At 30.8% G+C, this 20573-nt stretch overlaps 1 protein-coding gene across 1 annotated transcript; it reads left to right on the forward strand.

Moving 5' to 3' along the window:
* The first annotated feature begins 15975 nt into the window (after nucleotides 1–15975).
* LOC113368087 (clavesin-2-like) lies at nucleotides 15976–18051 on the forward strand. The gene is given in 3 exon segments (XM_026609651.1): nucleotides 15976–16611; nucleotides 16613–17038; nucleotides 17812–18051. Coding segments are annotated over 2 exon segments (1002 nt in total). The 5' UTR covers nucleotides 15976–16014; the 3' UTR covers nucleotides 17018–17038; nucleotides 17812–18051.
* Nucleotides 18052–20573: the final 2522 nt, after the last annotated feature.

Consider the following 20573-nt stretch of genomic DNA (forward strand, 5'->3'; position numbering starts at 1 on the left):
GTTTCTTGTACCACCCACGAAGCGCTGATGAACTCTTTGCAAGTTGCAGGCCAGAACAGTAATAGATAATGGAAGAGTACCATAAGAGTACAATGTAGAAGTTTCGAAATTGCTGCGGATAAGTAAAGCATTGAAGTTGACACCATAGGGATCGTTCAAGTATTACGTAAGCAGATTTATTACAAATATTTACCCCCCCATCCCCCGTGTCAGCAAAAGTAAGCAAAGCTCTTACCCCCTACCTCCATGCTTACGTAAACATTTTGCAATCGAATGAACTTGCCGACTTGAACGATTGCGCAATTAAAATAATCAAAAAGTGCTCATGCCAACTCGCTTGCACCAGTCTGTCAAGTTGCGCAAAAAACCCCCACAGACGCTACAGAATACATGTTCAGTCGCAGGTTGCGCAGTTATACAGTTACGTCTGTGGCCGGCTTAAGCAAAGCTCTTACCCCCTACCTCCATGCTTACGTAAACTTTTGCAATTAATGTAAAAAAATAAAAATACTACTTATGACGTAATCATCATCCAGACTTCAAAAATCTCATCTGAGTGAACTAATGGAAAGATCTCTTGAAGTTTTATGTAATTGCGCACATATGAGCAAATCAAAGTTAAAATCGTTGAGTACTACCAATTAAGGCACAAAATAGTAAGAAGAAAGCTGATTGTGATCTACCGGAGTGATCGACAGCTGAGAAGTAAAGGAAATGAACATACAGATGATACTAGAGACTAGACAATTTAGAATATAATATACGACGAAGCTCAATTTGAAATAGGAATATTGAAAATATCTGCGAAATGTTGAACCGGAGCCCTACGGGAAAAGTCTACAAGTCTACGGAGCGGTTATAAAAGATTTTATCAGAGCCGTCAGAAAAATATTCAAAGTAATGTGAAGTTTCTAAAAAATAGGTAGAAAATATGGACTGGATGAAAGAAACGTTCGGTGAAATATGCTGTTCGACTTATGGTGAAAAAAACTCATGATTACAAACGAAAATACGGAAAATTCTGCAAACCGATATCGTAATCTTCAATCTACAAGCAATTATTAGACCGATATCGTAATCTACTCTACAAGCAATTATTAGATGGATATTAAAAAAATATGAATAATATTGTAAAGATTGTTTATTTATAAGTAACTTTTGAAAATAATAGGTTCATAGTATGGTGATCATATGTACCGCTTTGGCCGGGACAGACCCGCATTTCTACATTGTGTCCCGGGTTTTTCTAAAAGCAATTTTTGTCACCGATTTAGATTTTTTGTCTCGGATTGTCCCGGATTTTCAAAAATTAATAGGTAATTTAAGAAAAATTATCAAAATAAATGAACATGTGCTAGTTTTTTCAAATTTTTCATGAAGAAAATTGAATAGAATATATCATACAAGGCTCACAAGCAAAAAAGACATATAAATCGAAAAATATAAGATATGATATAATATTAAAGATAAAGCAAATTACATATAATCGAATAATAAAGTTCCGCAATTCTGATTGAAAAAATGAATCATAGAAAAACACTATTTTTAATAGCATTGTTATTTTAAAGCATTCTTACCACACACCCCCAAATATTAAATTTTTTCGTTTAAAAATAATAGTAGAAATATAATAAAAATCGTTTAATTATTATTAATAATAAATAACTGCACTCTTAAATGTGTAAAAATACTCATTCTCAGGTTTAAATTATAATAAATTATTTTACTCAAAATGATTTTTTTAGATTTCGTCAGAATCATATTATAGAATAGACTTTATTTATACAATTATTGAATTTATTGTTTTTTGATAATTTTAGAATTTATCTAAAATATTTACTTAAATAATTTTAATATTATTGTAATTTGGTTATTCTCGAATATATTGTATTGATAATCAGTAAATAGTTCAAATTTACAAAAAAAATTAAGTGTTTTCAATGTTCTAAAATTTCTTTCAAACAAAGCGATTTAAGAGGCATAAATCATAGTTACTATAATTTGCAGCATTTTAAAGTTGTATATGTATGTTACAATTCTATTCATTGATTTATTATTCTAATATTTATAAGAATTAGAATAGTAATATATATTAAGTTGGGGCAATTCAATGCCTTCTCTACCTTTACATATCGATCATTCTAGCAATATTTTAGCACGATTTAAAATTTATGTTGGCTTTATTTAAAAAATTATTATTATGATTTTGGAAATATATTTTACAACTTATTAAATGCAACACTTGAAAAATCTGACACGTATCTAGCAATCCAACAAAGCATTTGTTTTACTTGCGCTAATATTATTGTTCAATAGGATTTTGGAAAAAATTCTATCAACATGTATAAACCCTTTAAGAATGGTTGCTATGCTATCACGAACGGGGCTAATAAGCGGTGCGAAGGAATTGCACGTTGCGACAAAACTGAATAAACTGGCGAAAGGTGACTATATTCCAGAAGGTTACACAAGACTTAAACTCAAACAAGCCAAATTTCAGGTTAGTTACAGATTTGTAAAATTGGTTTAGATAATTGAAACGTTATAAATAATTCATAGTTTTACTCTTACTATTTTTTATATTTAATAGAGTTTTACGGGTAAAAGTAGTGTAGTTAAAAAAATTTCAAAAATTTACCAATAGTGGCATTGTGATTTTTTTTTGCATAGATTTATTGCCGATCAAAATATTATAATTTTTTTAAGACAATATGCTGGGTGTAAATGCATTTAAGAGATTATCTCCTATGAGATATCCCTTTTTTGACATTTTATTTAAGATCGTATGGCCATTTTTTTCAATCTTCGAGTAAGAAATTTCTCGCTCAATTCTTTTAAATGATTGTTTGGGTCACTTGGGTAATTTTTGCTCCTTTCTTTTATCATTTCATAATTTTAATTTTCAAGTCTTTATGTAGAGTGTCATTTGTAATATACCAGGGTGCGTTCACAATGCATCTTAAAATTTTCGATTACGCTCTTTGTATTATTTTTATATTTGAATTGATTGCGCACGCCCATAGCTCAATTCCGTATGTCCAGATTGGGATGATTATTGTTTTATACAAGAGGCAAATTGCTGGAAATTTCCGACACAAATTCATCAATGATTGATAACAATTTTTTTAATGCTTTCAAATGAATTATTATGAATTCTATGGTGTAATGTCGTCGAACGCGCGGACCCGTGCGGACCGGATCGTGCGTTCGAATATTGCTTTAAACAACCTATCGGGTCCTTTTCAGTTGAAAATATATATGAAAAATATGTTCCGAACTGAAAATAATCTATTTCAGTGGATTGGCAATAAAAAATCTCAAACCATACATAAACCATATTCGACAGTGAAATTTGGGAAACTGTTAGGTATATCCGCGGTAAGGTTTTGCGGAATTTTGATTGAAACTAAGTAGAGGTTGGCCGCCTGACGTTCTTTTATTTCATTTTTTCCATCATTTTTCTTTTAGTATTTACAATGCGTATATAAAAAACATATATAACCATAAATTTTCATCCTTCTACCTATACGTAAGAAATTTTTAGTATTTTATATTTTTTTTATAAACCATAACAACGTCCAATGAATGAAAATTTGGGAAACAGGTATAACCCTGACAGGTTTTTGAATATATAGATTGCCACTAAAAGGTAATGGTTGAAGAGAAAGAAGTGGACGAAAACGACAAGGGACCGTGCATATTGAAAAGCGAAGTCGAGAGAGCAATAAATGAGATGAGAAGAGAGAAAGCAACGGGAGATGACGACATACCGGCGGACCTACTAAAAGAGCTGCGCAACAATGGATTAAGGAAATTGACCAAATTGCTGAATCGAATATATCGAACGGGTGAATGGCCAAAGGACTTTTTAGTTATCACGATGATAGCTCTTCAGAAAAAGTCCAAAGCGAATAAATGCAGCGACCACCGGAAAGGTTCTGGCCAAAATCCTTACGAGGCGACTCGAAAATAAGATTGAGCAGCACATGAGCGAAGACCAGTTTGGTTTCAGAAAAGAAAGAGGCACCAGGGACGCTATTGGAATACTGAGAATAATGTCGGACAGATGTCTCGACGTTAACGAGGACATATGCTTCTGTTTTATAGATTGGCAGAAAGCTTTTGACAGAGTCAACTGGAGTATGCTAATGCTAATTTTAAAATCTATTAACGTCGATTGGAGGGATCGCAGGCTGATCCAGAATCTGTATATGGGTCAGAAAGTAAAGTTTCGAATGAACCAGGGAGATATAAACAGCGTTGAAATAGGTAGGGGAGTGCGGCAAGGATGCTGTATGTCACCGATCCTTTTCAACCTGCACGGAGAATGGCTCGTCAACGAGGCACTTGAGGGCGCAGGAGATTTTTCGATTGGAGGAAGAAGAATCACCACCATAAAGTACGCTGATGATCTAGTAGTGATATCGAAAAACCAAACCGAGCTGCAAAACATGATGAACAGAATCGTCGAAGTGGGTAGTACATAGACAAGTCGAAAGTGATGAGAATCACAAAAACAAATAACCCCATGAGGATAACAGTAGAAAATCGAGAATTGGAAGACGTGGATCACTTCAAATACCTGGGAAGCATACTAACCAGAGACGGATACTGCACGAAAGAGATCAGGACAAGGATCGCAAGCGCCAAGGCAGCATTCACAAAGAAGAGAATGCTACTGACGAGCAAACTGAGTCTTGACTTACGGAAGAGACTAATAAAGTGCTACGTCTGGAGCATAGCTCTGAACGGATCGAAGACAGGGACTCTGAGAAAAGTCGATAAAAACTACCTCGAGAGTTTTGAAATGTGGTGCTGGAGGCGAATGGAAAAGATAAAGTGGACAGACAAAGTAACAAATGAAGAAGTCCTGAGGAGAGTGGGCGAAGAAAGGACTCTACTGAGCACAATTCTGAGAAGGAAAGGAAACTGGATCGGACCTTTTTTGCAAAAAGAGTGCCTCCTACACGACGTCGTCGAGGGTAAAATAGAAGGAACAAAAGGAATGGGAAGAAAAAGAATGCAGACGATTGACGACGATTTGTTGTGGTGACCCTCACACCATGGACCTGCCTTCGGGCAGACTACCATTTATTATTATTATTATTATTAAGGTAGAGCTGAAGTTAAAGATCCGCAAATAATTTAAATTCATAGATATTCCTACTCTGCTGGCTGATGAATATTTAGTAAGGCGGGTCGATTTAAAGGTAACTTGATAAAATAAGATACTTGCCTGAAATGAATTCCTCTAAAATAAATTCCGATGTCCCGTGCATTGACCCAAAGATAAGGATTAAATTTTGAATATCCTCTGAGGGGGCGGGGGGAAAACTATGGGCATGGGTGGATCGGCCATCCAAAGTTAGTGGGGGTCGGTCATACATTTGATTGCGATTGGGTCACTCTAAATGGATCATAATAAAAATATTCAAATTTTAACCCTTATTTTTGCGTCAATGCACGCGACATCAGAATTCATTTTAGTGGTATGGTTTCTTCAGCAAAGTATCTTATTTTGATTTCTAGAATCCGAAAATCATATGTGCCTAAGCGACTTTTTTTGATCCATACAAGTCCGCTCTAATATTTAGGTATAACCTTTGTATAAAATTATTTGGCATTGGGTAAATAATTAGCTTTTAGTTTGGAAAATCCCTTATAATTAAAAATAATAGTGAGTACTGATGGAAATTGTTAGAAAAAAAGCAAATAAACATATTTCTATATTTAGCCAATAACTGTAAAATTTTCTGAACTTATTTGGTTGTTTGATATGTGGCGGTGTGCCCTGTGCTTTGATGTAGGGTAGGACAGACAATTCACTTTAAAGTGAAATTTATATTTTGAAACACTAAAAGATATTCATTAATAAAATATATAATTAGTAATATTATATTGATAAAGTTTGACTTTGGAATTATATGTTGTAAAAACCAAACCAATTATATCACAACAAATGAAACAATGAAACACAAGTATCTTACTATATGTTCAGTAAAAATCACAGCTAATTCATTATTGGAGAAATGTCTGTCTTTTCCAAAAATTTGTAACTTGGTCCTTTTTACACAACAGGCGGTGTAAATTAGGGCGGCCATTGGGCAAGCAGACCAATGCAAAATATAAATATAAATTTCATGGGTGTTTTTTTACAGAGATAACACATGACCTTGTATTTCGTCAGAAATATTCATTAGCAGGAGATATGCGAAAAAACAGTAAAGTTAAGAATTATTAAACCACAATATTTGAAAGTAGAGGGAAAAAGATGTATAACCAGCCATCACATTGATTCTTACGTCGTTGCTATCGGGAGAGTAGAATCTAAAATATATATTTTTAGGTTGGATTTTTTGTTAATTTATATGTACATCTATTATATTGGTTACTATCATTATGAATGAAAGAAAGTCAAATCTCTGTAGAAATATAAGAAAGGCTAAAACTGTCATGGTATTAAAGGAATAAATCGTGTACCAAACATCTTATATTAATTTTTAATTATATTGAAATAATAAAAACTATAATTATAATTTTTCGATAAAGTTAAAAACTGAAAATAAAAGCAAATAAAATGAAAATGCAAAGAGTTTTTGAAAAGTGCACGCATAGTTAGTATATAAACATTTAAGTTTTTATGATATTGTATTAAGCGTTATTATTTCAGATGGATGATGGACTGCCAGTATTTTTGAAGGGAGGTCCACGCGATATGTTTTTGTATAAAACAACAATGGTGTTAGCAGTTATAGGAGTTGTATGGGGATTGGCATTCGTAGTGAAATTGATAGGAGAAAGTATTCCTCCCAAAGAAGGCCAACAATATGCAGCAGATGCAGCAAATGCACCCCCTAAGGATTGTTAGAATAAAATTCTAATTATTTATTTTACACTAAATTTATTTGTAATTGTTCACTTTAAACTAAATTTATTTGTAATTGCTCAACATTAAATATTTAGTTCAATGTATTAATATTATTGAAATATATTGATTTAACGACTTAAATATTTTAGTAAATAATTTTAAAACACACTCATACACCTTACAATTATTGGCTTATATTATTATTTGTTTTTATAATATTTGGTTCTTCAATCAAATTAGAAAAATACAATTTATTAACAAATATATTTGAGAAGTAAAAAATATTCAACTGAACCTGAAATCTTAGAGTGCTATATGTGAGCTCGGACAGCCCGATATCAAACAGTATTGGCATATACTTAAAAATATAAATTTCAGTAAGTTTCTAACAATAAATAAAAAAGCCTTTCGGGGCATTGGCAACATACCAATTGAAAAGGTGACCGTGTTGCCTTCTAATACCGTTCATATTGAATCCATATAATCAATGTGGAGTGCCTCCTAAGAAAGTCGTTTTTAGACATAAGCAATGCTCAATCCAGCTTATAGAGCATGTAATAATTCTGATTACTGTAAATTATATTAATAGAAAAAGACTTCATGTTAGTCAATAATGAATAGAATCAGGCTATTAAATAACAATGTTGATTTACTTTAAAATAAACTAACGGCTTTTTAAATTAACATCAGCGTCAAATTACTTTATACAAAGAAGCTCAAGAATTTTAGCAAGTGATTATTTTTTGATAAAAGTATTGAATTCTGAATTAGTATCGGGTATTTCAGTTTAATCAAAAATACTCAACAATTATGCAATTTGTGAACAATATTGGATTTAAAATTAGAAGCTGATAAATTATTGTTTTGAATAACCCGTTAAGATAAAAAAGTTAGATAGTTAGCAAAGTTAAAATTATTTATTTAAAGTATATAAGTGAGCTTTAGAACTTAAGCGAAAATTAAAATTAAAATCTGAATTATTTTTGACATACAAAAAAAAATTTTTTTTCAAAGAATTAAAATATTTTTTTTCCAAAAGCAATTGTTTTCCCAACAAAAGCGGAAAGTTTTTTAAATCATTCAAATCGTACGGTTAGTTCTTTCAAAAACTGCCATTTTCTGCACATTTAGCTCTATATACCCGAAACGGCTGGACCTGGCTTTACCAAAAACTAAATCACTTCTTCTCCCCATCATTACAAATTGAATGTTTTTTGGATCATTCAAATCGGTTAATCCGTTCTCTCAAAAACTGTCATTTTTAGCACTTTTTGCTCCATATCTCCAAAGCCGCTGGACCCGCCTTTGGTAAAAACTAATCAGCACGTCTCCTTATCAACAGGAATTGAATATTTTTTGAACCATTCAAATCGGATAATCCGTACCCCGAAATCGTCGGCGAACAATTATCTCCACACATACACCCACACGCGTACACACACACACATTCTTTTTTTCTAAGGCACGCCAATATGTTCAGAATCCTCTTAAACGTGAGGATATGCAAAAATTTTAATTTTCGATTTGTGGCCTATTACTATAACTTACCCTACGGGAAGTTAATTTGTATACATATACAAAATCGTTATTACTCTCATTTACTTTATTATACAGTTAATATCTATTCAATATTTCAATGCGGTGTACGGAAAGTTCAAGCAATTTGCCTCATTGTACGATGCCATACACCACTAGTTATTTCACTAATTATCAAATAAATTTTAACAGAAATTATTTAACAATGTAGTAATTATTTTACAAAAGATTGGAAAGAATTTTAATACAAACTTATACTGAATATGATTTGAAACACATAGTAATTAACACTTTTGGTTTTACGTATTTGTTGGTCGTCTGCTTTAATTTACATGTCGCCGATGTGTTTAAAATTTATATACATATACACACACGCATATATATATATATTTCAAAGATTTATATAGTTGTATGAATTTTTATTTTAAACCATATGTTTCAATAACATACATCTCGAGCAGTTGATGTTAAAAAAATGATTAATATTTTGAGGGCGTAGCATTAAGTAAAATTAAAAAAAAAATAGTGAGGTGCATGGCATCGTCTCTTAAGGCAAATTGCTGGAACTTTGCGTACCGTAACTAAAAATCTTGATACGGAACCCAAAAAAAATTACACAAAATGTGTACATATTATAAAAATCTCTATAAATATCTAATAATTTGATATGCATAAGACCAACAAACGTTTTTGACCGCCCAATGACATTTTTTAACTTATTTTTATTGAGAGTTCATAACCGCTAGACCTGCCATCCCAAAAATTTAATCAGTTCTTCTTGTCAATACAATAAAATGTTTTTTGAATTAATAAAATCGGACGCTCCGTTCTCTTAAAAACTGAGTTATCGTTTTTTAGCACTTTTTGCCCCGTATCTTTGGAAGGGCTAGACCTGCCTCCGCCAAAAGTTAATCAGCACGTCCCCTTATCAATACGAATCGAATGTTTTATAAATTATCCAAATCGGTTATTCCATACTGTCGAAATGTCGAGAACATTTGTTTGAACCATATAAATAATCTTCAAAATTAAAAATCTTAGTACGGAATCCAAAAAATTTACACAAAATGTGTACAGATTATAAAAATTTCTATAAATTATCTGATAATTTGATGTGCATTTGATGTCCTAGCCGTTTCGATAATACGGTGCAAAAAAGCCAAAAATGGCAATTTAGTTTTTGAGAGAACGGAGCATCCGATTTGAATAATATGAAAAACATTTCACTTGTATTGAAAGTACGAAGGATTAAAGGATTGTCTTAATTTTTAAAAGCGGTTTCGATGATAGAATACAAAAGGCTAAAACAGGTTACTTGGTGCTTCAATAATTCTTCCATAAATTCAATGTAGAACTAATTGATGCACAATATTTTGAACAAAACTAAACCATAGATGAAAAGAATAAAAGTAAAACTCCTTCAGAAATTTGTTGGCTGTTTTATGCATTCTGTATTTGGTTTCGTTACTATTAGTACCTAGTGGTGTCGCAATCAGGAGTACAGAATTGGATACACAACGTTTTCCACCTGTTGATTTAATCGAGAATCAAGCATTACGCCAAGGTAAAATAGCAAATGAATATATTTCTAAATTTAGGCAATGACTGGGAAATTTTCTAAACTCATTTTGATAGTTAGTTGTTTGATATGTGTTATGTGCTGTGATGTATGTTGTTCGGATTTTACAGTTTGATTACTGCTGATATACCTTTGCTAGAAATTAGTATGCTGAATAGGATATTTAAGATGCGTCTAGTACAGCTCAACAATCATCTTGATAACCAGATGTAACAGAATCGTACTTTTGTTTTGATTTTCAGAACTCAGCAGCACGTGATAGGGTACCGCTAGTAGCTGTATAAATGTATGACATTACCAAATTCAGCATTGCTATTGTGAACGGCGTTCTGGAAACCAAATTTGCCATAGGAGCAAATAACAGCTTTGGTGGGACTACCTATTTCCCACGGCCAATCAGTTAGTTGTTTTTAGGTTCTGATAAAAGGGCAATATCAATTTTCATTTTGCTTACCGTCTACATAAGCAAGTCATGTGCAGTCTCACAATGATTTATGTTTAGCTGCATTATCTTCATGTTTTTTTTTTGTTCATTATTTTCTCCAAGGTCTTCCTGTATACAGGACATCCTGTATCCGAATAGTCTGCATTTGAAGAACTGAATTGGTCTCTTGATGGTTTTAATTTGACAGTTTATTTATTCAATTCAAATTTTGCTACTTACCCTGAGCATAATGTGTACCATTGCCGCTGGTAGCAATCCGTATATCTATGTATGCCTTACAAATTTTAATTGCTTCTGCTGGTGTGTCGCAGGTTCCGGTTGCTTTTTGCAGCGCCGCCTGGGTCAATTTTTTAGGTTAGCAAAATCCTACCAAAACATGAAAGCTAGCAACATTTTTTTTTTACTTAGCATCTTAGGTAAAAGAATGCCATTCTTTTGGCATTTTGGCTTTCATATTATGCATACTAGATGCCCTATAGCGCCTATACTACTACGGGAAGTTAAAAACCGTTTGAAAGATATTGCTGGTGAGAATCAACCGGGCCATTTTCTTGTAATTAACTGTTGAAAAATATCGACAATTTTATGAAACATTCTCAAGTGATAGATATCATGGTCTTATTGAACATACTAAAATATTATGGCTCTATGCCAAGTCGTTTAATTTTAAGAATTCATAAAAAGTAAGAAAAAATGACCCGTTTTTTATTTACTTTTAAAAATAACAGTTTTCATCGACGTTCTTTTAAAAACTGCTGAATTGTTTTCAAAAACCATTCGATGTATTTCTACAAGGACTATTGTTGTTTAGTGTTGTGCGCCAATCGGCCAGCCGTTTCTTTGTAATTAGCAGAAACGTGAAAAACTTTTGTCCACGCTTTAGTCAAAAGTTCTAAATTGATTTTAAAAATTCAAAAACTGTACGAAAGATTTTATTTAGGAATAGTGCTGATTAGTTTTTATACAAAATCGACCAAACCGTTTCTTCGTAATTAACGGTTGAATTTTTTTTATAAACTTTTTATGTTGATAGATATAATGGTCCTAAAGAATATACTAAAATATTAAGTTCCTACGACAAATCGTTTTATTTTAAAAACCCATCGAAATTTGAAAAAATATGATAGTCAGAATTTGTGTCACAAAGTCGCTTCTTTGATGTGATAAGTCAAAATTTCAATTTCACAAATTTAAAAATCATTGGAATCAACATGTTAAGGAGGTGCCGCAATTAGATTTGCGAGAAGATTGGCTAAGCCATTTCTTTGATCTTAAGTTTATAAATTAGTAAATTGTTGACAAAAATAGATTCTCCATATCGGTATCACTAGCAAATCTAGTCGTTTCAAAAATGTTAACAATAATTTAAATGATTAAATAATATCAAGAACTAAGTATATGATACGTATGTAGCGTGCCAGTATTTTGTTGTAGCAGATGCTTAAATTTCACAAAATAATTTAGTAGGTTTTTTAAAAAATGTTTTGACGTGCGGTAAAGTTCATGCACTAAACAGTCCTACGAATATTGTCAGAATTATGTATAGAATGAAATAAAATTTCGAATAATATACTTCACTTTTAGGACATACAAGCTGTACTTTTAGGACATATAATTACAAATTTTAAAATTGTGTCAATGGGAAATCGCAATGTTTGTTTAGATTTAAGTGAAAGCAAAAACTTTATTTTCGAAAAGCAATTGAAAATTTTATCTACATATCTAAATCTCAAATTCAGTTGATTAGATCAATTATTACACATTTCGGAAAATTCATGTATCTTGTCTAACAATACCACTTTTGCCTAGTTCATTTCATTTCATTGCTATAAGTTTTAATATTCGATGGCTTAAAACCGTGCGCATTCTTTTAGAACAAGGTGTGCAATATTTTATTTGTGTCTGATTGTAAACACTTCTATTGAGAAATGTAACAACTGTCACATTATAATAATGAAAACAATTTATATCTGTAAACAAAAATGGGCAATAGCACTTCATTTGGCAATAATAATGTATTAGCTCGCCATCATGCTTTAAATGTAAAATCGAAGAATGAATATTTTTAAATTACATGTTTTTAAATATATACAATTAATAAAAAAAGATGTGGTGTATATCATCGTGCCTTAAGGCAAATTGCTGGAACTTCAAGTTCCGTAATGAAATATTTGAAGAATATTCAATGTTTTCAATTATATTATTATAAATACTCTAAACTTTTATTATTCGTATTTTATAGACAAAATAGAAGAGCTTATAAATTGGATGATGACGTTTATATAAGTTTGCATGTTAAACAAAACTTAATCAAGCGGGGTGAGTATGAAGAATCTTATCTCATATTTCTAAAAATTATATGAACTGAATTCCAAAGTTTAAATTATTTATCTCAAGTATATAAGTGAGCTTTAGAATTTTAGCTAAAACTAAAATTAAATCCGAATCATTTTCAATATTCAAAAAAATTCTTTTTTTTTTAATTAAAAAAAAGCAAAGAACAATTTCTGCTTTTCCCAAAAATAATCGTTTCGTCAATTCAAAAATAAGGATGTTGAGCCATTCAAATCTGATGCTTAGTTTACTCAAAAAATGTCATTTTTTGCACATTTAGCTCAGTATCTCCGTAACGGCTGTACCTATCTATCTTTGCCAAAAACTAATCACCACTGCTCCCCATTATTACAAATTGAATAATGTTTTCAATTCAAATCGGATGCTCTGTAATCTCAGAAACTCTATTTCTATTTTCTGCACTCTTTGCTTCGTATCTTCAAAACGACCGGACCGATTTTTGCCAAAAAGTGATTAGCACGTCTCCTTATCAAATCTATTGACCGGTCCTCCCGGAAACTAAGGTGACCATATTTTTTCAAATCAAAATCGGGATGGCAATTTTTATTTATGCTTATCCAGGACGGGACGAGGGTCTTTAAAATAGCAAATTCTATACGATACAATAAAATACAATACAATAAAAACAGTATTTTTATATGAATCAATTTTTTCTTACAGATTTGCGGACTTTTAGTAAGAACTCTATTATTCGATTATACGTTATATTTTTAAATCTATGATATATCATGTCTCAAATTTATCGATTTATATGTTTTTTTGCTTTTGAGCCTTATGTAAAATTCTATTCAGTTGTTTTAACTTCCCGAAGAAGAAGTTTATGTTTTCATCAAAAAATCCGATTCTCTAATTTTATGTTTTCTCGACGTTTCAAGCCATTCTGAATCGAATGAGACCAAATTGGAAAAAGTAAGTGTATGTGTGTGTGAACAGTTTTTTTTTCGTAAATCGACGTTATCTCGAAAACGGCTGGACCGATTTCAAAAATTTAAAAGCCATTCGATGTATCGCGATGAGGACTAGCGTTTGCGCGACGATCAGCCAAGCCGTTTTTTGTAAGTAACAGGCAAGTGAAAAAAATTTCGTCTACGTTTTAGCCCGCAGTTCTGAATCGATTTTAAAATTTCGAAAACGTTCAAAAGATATTGGTTGGGAATCGTGCTGATGAGCTTTTGGTAGAGATCGGCCGGGCCGTTTTCTTGTAATAAAGTGTTGAAATTTTTTTTCGACGATTTTTATTATTATTATTTTGACAGTAGATACCAAAGTCTTCTAAATCATACTAAAATATTACGGTCCTACGACCACTCGTTTAGTTTTAAAAATTCGTCAAAGTTTGCAAAAATTAGTATCGTTTTTTTGGCATTTGTCAATATTAGACCTTTCATCGACGATTGCTCAAAAACGCCTGAACTGATTTCAGAAATTTAAAAACTATTTGATGTGTCTCAATGAGGACTATCGCTTCGTGTGACAATCGGCCGTTTCTTTGAAATTGGAAAAAAGTGTTAAACCTTTCGTCCACATTTAAGCACATTACCAAATCGATTTTAAAAAATCAAAAACTGTTCGAAAGTTATTAGTTAGGAATGATACTGATTAGTTTTAGGTGAAAATCTACCGAGTCGTTTTCTTGTAATTCGTTGTTGAAAAAAAAAATTGAGCCGATTTTTATTGAACTTTTTTGATGATATATATCATGGTCTTTTACAACATATTGAAATATTACGGCCTTACGATAAGTAGTTTAATTTTAAAAATTCATCCAAATTTGAGAAAATGGGTAGTTTTTTTGGCGTTGTTAAAATTAAAATTGGACGCTTTACTTGGTATAACGTTAGTACTTGGTCTTAATGAGCATACTAAACCATCAAAGTCCTACGGCAACTGGTTCAATTATAAAAAGTATTGATTTTTGAAAATTTGCCTTTAGAAAATATTCCGTGTTTTTTTGTTTTCAATTATGTGTAATATTGTAAATCTGCTGGGAATACTTTTAATACCAATGAATTTATTTTTATTGATTAAGTCGATTATTTACACATATCGGGAAAGTTCATGTAACTTGCCTTAACGTAAAATACCATACGTTCAAAATTGTTATATGAAGTATTTATTTTTACTTAAATGACATCCTGTACAGTAGCAAATAAGTTTTACTTCAATCGCGTGTGAACCTTATGCGAACCCTTTTTTTTAACTTTCGGTAGGGTCAGTTATATTAATCGCAAAAAAATCGAAAACGAAGATTTATTAACTTCCCGAAGGAGATGTTTATGTTTTCTGAATCAAATGAGACCAAATTTGGAAAAAGTATGTGTGTGTGTATGTAAACAGATTTTTCGTAATTAATTTGATAAAATTAGTACTTGTTTATTTGTTTTTATAATTTCTAATTTTTGAAAACCAAAACCGAGACAAAATATCTAAATCCGGGACAGATAGTGGTTTTTGAAAACCTCGGGACGCATGGTCGAATTCCGGGACTGTTTCGGCCAAACCGGAACGTATGGTCACTTTACGAAAACGTCAACAAAAAATTGTATCCATACATACATACATACTACATACATACTAAAGTATGCCAAAAAGTTCAAAAACATCTGAAACGTGAAGATATGCAAAAATTATATTTTCGATTTTTGTTCAATAATTACTATAACCTACCGTATGGAAAGTTAATAATGAATAATTCTTTGAATGATGTAATATTTAATTGAAGTGATCAAAATATTTAAATATTCTTTTCGACCGATTATTAAAAAATGCGACATGAAAAAAAAATATTCAGAACAATATGTTTGTTAACTTTTTTTTAGTGTCTACTTTCATGACAAACGGTTTATATTCAATATTTTGTTTCTAACATTTGTCCAAATACAAGTCGTTTTGTATAAATATTATTTTTTGTGTCACTATACATTATGAATCCATATTAAATCAAGACAATTAGCAGTTTGCGTTCGCCTTCGCGTCGAGCGAGACAGATACTCTTTTGCGTTCAGGTACAGTCGGAAGTGGGATAATACATGCACACTGAATTATGTATGCAATACTGTTACCTGTAGCAGAACGAGCATTCGACGTACGTCATTGGAAAGTTGAAAAATGTATGAATGAAATATAATATCGAACGTCGGTCTTTCGATTATTGTTAATGAGCGTTAGTCAGCCAGCAGTGACGACGTCGAAGCGTGAGCGCTCAGTCATACGGTCGCGGTAGTTGAGTCGATGCCATCGATAATGGCGGAGTACATCGAATACGACTGGGGCTTGCGAAATAGTTTAATACGCGATTTACAACAACCGATGCAGGCAGCTGACAAAAAGGTTGCCCTACAAAATTTGAAGGATTTGATCGGAGCTAGCATTGACTTTGCCCTCAAAGACAAATCGTGTGGGCAAGATGATGCCTTTTTAACGCGCTTTTTATATGCCAGAAAATTTAATGTTGCAGAAAGCTTCGAATTAATTCTCAGTTACTACTCATACCGTCAACGAAATCCTGTGCTTTTCAATGATTTGAACTGCTTAGATGAATCGGTTCAACTGGCTCTGCGTGACGGTTGTCCTGGAGTTCTACCAGAGCGCGACCGACGAGGAAGAAAAGTTTTGGTATTGTTCACATCAGATTGGGATTATTGTGCTTATGGTTTAGTAGCAGTATATCGAGCATTGCTGCTAACATTGGAGAAGCTTTTAGAAGATAAACAAAACCAAGCATCAGGATTTGTTGTGGTTGTTGATTGGACTGATTTCTCATTTCGCCAGTCAGCACACTTGAATCCTCGAATGCTAAAACTTATGATAGAAGGACTTCAAGACTGTTTTTCCGGCACGGTTTAAAGGCGTTCATTTCATTGGACAACCGTGGTACGTTGAGATGGCTCTATCCGCAATAAAGCCATTTCTAAAAGATAAAACTAGAGAACGAATTTATATGCATGGGAACAATTTATCTACATTACACAAATATGTGACTAAAGATATTTTACCAGCAGAGTTAGGTGGAGAAGGTCCAAGTTTCAATCCCTCTGTTTGGCTGCAAACTTTAGTGCAATCTGGTAGTAGTGATATGCAAACTAAGAAAGATCTGACATACCCGAATGCATTTAGTCATAATAATGATCCTGATGTTAAAAATCATTCAACCGAACTATCGAACCCGATTCAACCGGACACCGAAATTAAAGACAATGATCAATTGTTAACGGATAACTCTCAATTAATGTGATATTACTTGCATAGTGAAAAGGTGTGTTCGTATGCAGTGTGACTGAATATTACCTATATGAATCATCTAAATATATTTATATTATATATGTATATAAATATATTATATATATATATATATATATATATATATATTAGGGTGGTCCTTAAAATTGTCATTTTCGAATTTCCTTGCTCCCAGGGGCTCAAATGGTTCCAAATTGATAAAAAACAATTCTCTGAAAGTTTTAGCTCTTAATATTAACGTTTAGATAGAGCGCAATTCCATCAAAGTTTGTATGGAAAGAGCATGAAAAAAATTTTGAAAATTAAAAAAAAATGTTTTAGGTAAAACTTAGCGACAAATGAATGAGTTTTAATTATTCATTTGTTTGCTAAATTACATCTAAAAAACATTTTTTAAAATTTTTGAAAAATTTTCCATGCCATTTCCATACAAAACTTTGATTGAATTGCGCTCTATCTAAACGTTAATTTTAAGAGCTAAAACTTTCAGAGAATTGTTTTTTATCAATTTGGAACCATTTGAGCCCCAGGGAGCAAGGAAATTCGAAAATGATCATTTTAAGGACCACCCTAATATATATATATATTTATATATATATAATAATATATATATTATTATATATATAAATATATATAATAAATATATATTTATATACCTATATATATGAAATGTAAAGTTTATATATTATATATAAGCTTTATAGTTTATATTGTAATATAAATTACTTATATTTATAGTTTTATATAGTTTATATATATTACACGTTAACCTTATTTATCTTATTTCAGTGATCTCATTGGCACAATTATAAAACAACGCGATTTACCATTTCGCATAAAAATGCGCTTTACCAAAGTCTTTATTGAACAACTTGTGGTGGGTGTGATTGAACATAATTATTACTGTTTTTATCAATTTTATAATTTGGCCAGCTAGAATCTGTGTGGCTTTTTTAATGAAAAATCTGTGTGTACATGCATTTGCAAATATGAATACCAAAGTCAAATAAAATATAACTTGAGATTAAACTTTGTAATGTTCGTTATATGAAATGCGAATGTAACAACATATATTTTAACAAAATTTCGGGTCAATCTGGGTCTGGGTCAATCTCAAATAAAATATAACAAAAATGATGAAAATGCGGTATGAGATTAAACTTTGTAATGTTCGTTATATGAGATGCGAATGTAACAACATATATTTTTAACAAAATTTCGGGTCAATCTGGCACTGTATTCCTTTTATCATGCAAACTTTCAACATACTTATTCCAAGTCGAATATTGAGACAATAATTTTGATGTCTCTTTCTCGATTCGAACTGACAACATAGACATTCCTGTAATGTGAGGTCTCTAAAATAAAAACACATTTCTGAAATTGCCTGGCCATATTATGCGATAGAGTTTGTTCGAGTCTGATTTCAGTTTTTTTTATTTAGTTATTCAATGCAGTTCAAGTATGAAGTGCTGAGAATTTATATTCCAAAAATTTAATGTACGTTTGCTATCAAACAACAATTAATTGATTGCAATTTTTATTTGAAGTTGTTATATGTAATACAAGTTCACATTTAGATGTTTTAAATACTGATCATAGGCCCATTGTTTCATTTTATGATAGGCTTCTTCTTGGAAAATATTTAGTTTTAATCATAGTTTCCTTAGCACGTAAAAAGTTAGCTTATATATACATATATATGATGTTAGATAAATATTAAATTTCTATGTATTTTACATATTTATATATACATGCATACATCTATGTATGTAAGTATTTCATGTATTTATATATACATGCATACATCTATGTATGTATGTATTATATATATATTGATATATACATGCATATATCTATGTATGTATGTATATATATTAACTTTGCAATATGAGCATTCAATACTTTTTTTGCACTATTTATTAAATATTTCAATTTTTACAACTATTCTAAGACTCAGTTTCGATTCAAATTTATATTGTAGAATATAAAAAAATTATTGTCTCAATATACAGTATAAAATATATTACACTAATGATGAGACAAACCGAGTCTCGAAACGTTTGTAAAATTCAAAATATTTAATAAATAGTGTAAAAAAGAGTGCTGTAGGTTCATATTTCATAGTTAGTTTATTATTCCATTCACTCATTTTACTTTTGATAAATATATTTATAAATATAAATATATATTGTTTATATAAATATAAACAAATATATATATGTATATATATATATATATATATATATAATATATATATATATATATATATAATATATACTATATATATATACTATATATATATATATATATATATATATATATATATATTTTAAAACATAAATCTGAATGTATATATACATGGTGTAATACCAAGTTATTCAAAAGTAATTTTATTTAATGCATATTTTGATGTATTCCATATTATTAATTTTTTGTATAATTAATTATGGAATATGTTGCAATATGTCAAGTTATATTAATGTTAATTAATAACAAAAATATATTTCGTAGTTTATTATTCTACAGTATCATATATAAAAGGCTAACATTTCAAATTCTTCCAAAATATTTTAACAACAATAATATTTTATATGATGATATTGAATACCTCGAATAAAATAATTATATTTAATTAATTAAACCTTATTATAATAATATAAAATTGAATTTTGTAATCATATTTTTATAACTATATACATATTTTTTAAAAAAAAAAAAAAATCTTACTTGTTTTTTAAAAGTTTATGTATTTACAAATTACAGTCAAGTGTGTGTTGGTTTCGCAAAACATGGGTCCCGCATGAATATGAAAATTAGTCACGGTTTGTGATAACCATGAAAGTAACATATCAAATATAAACGTTACAGTACAAAAGAAAATCAGCTAATCTTATTATTAGTATTTGCAGATATTAAAATCAGGGGCGTAGTCGTAGCTCGTAGAGCCCTCAGGCTCTACGAGCAACGGAGGCGAACAAAATTTATTAAATACTTTCCGAATTTTGTTTTATTTCACAATTAATAAAAGGTAAATTAATCATAAAAACTTTGTAACTACATTTAGTTAAAAAAAGTAAGAAAAGTATTAATATAATTTTAGAGAGTAATAATTATTCCGGGCCAGCGGGCCCTCAAAGTGCTTGAGCAAATATTAATAAAATCTTTTTAATTTTGTTTTTTGCATAAATAACAAAAATTAAATTGATCATTAAAACTTTGTTCCAACTAAATTTAATTTCAATGAAATGTTATTTTGCGTGCCGCGGATTTGACGCGGCTCGCCGAAATGGCTGTGGTACCGCCATTTTTAATTTTTTTTTACAATTATATTTTATTTTGTTACTTTAAAGTACAATAAATAACTATCTTTAATATCATGATTTTAATACTTTTCCTTCCGTCCGAAAAAAATGGCAAAAACATACGTTTTTTTTACTGCAACAGTGGTGTAACCTTTTAAGAAATCAAAGTTCATTCAATAATTTGCTAAATGAGTCCAAAGATTTAGCAAAAGAACAATTGGTAAACCTGCTTTTAAAAAGTAATAA

This window comes from Ctenocephalides felis, unplaced genomic scaffold, assembly GCF_003426905.1.
Source record: "Ctenocephalides felis isolate EL2017-DRISC unplaced genomic scaffold, ASM342690v1 CF-g0.4_SCAFFOLD_01170, whole genome shotgun sequence".
Lineage (NCBI taxonomy): Eukaryota > Metazoa > Arthropoda > Insecta > Siphonaptera > Pulicidae > Ctenocephalides > Ctenocephalides felis.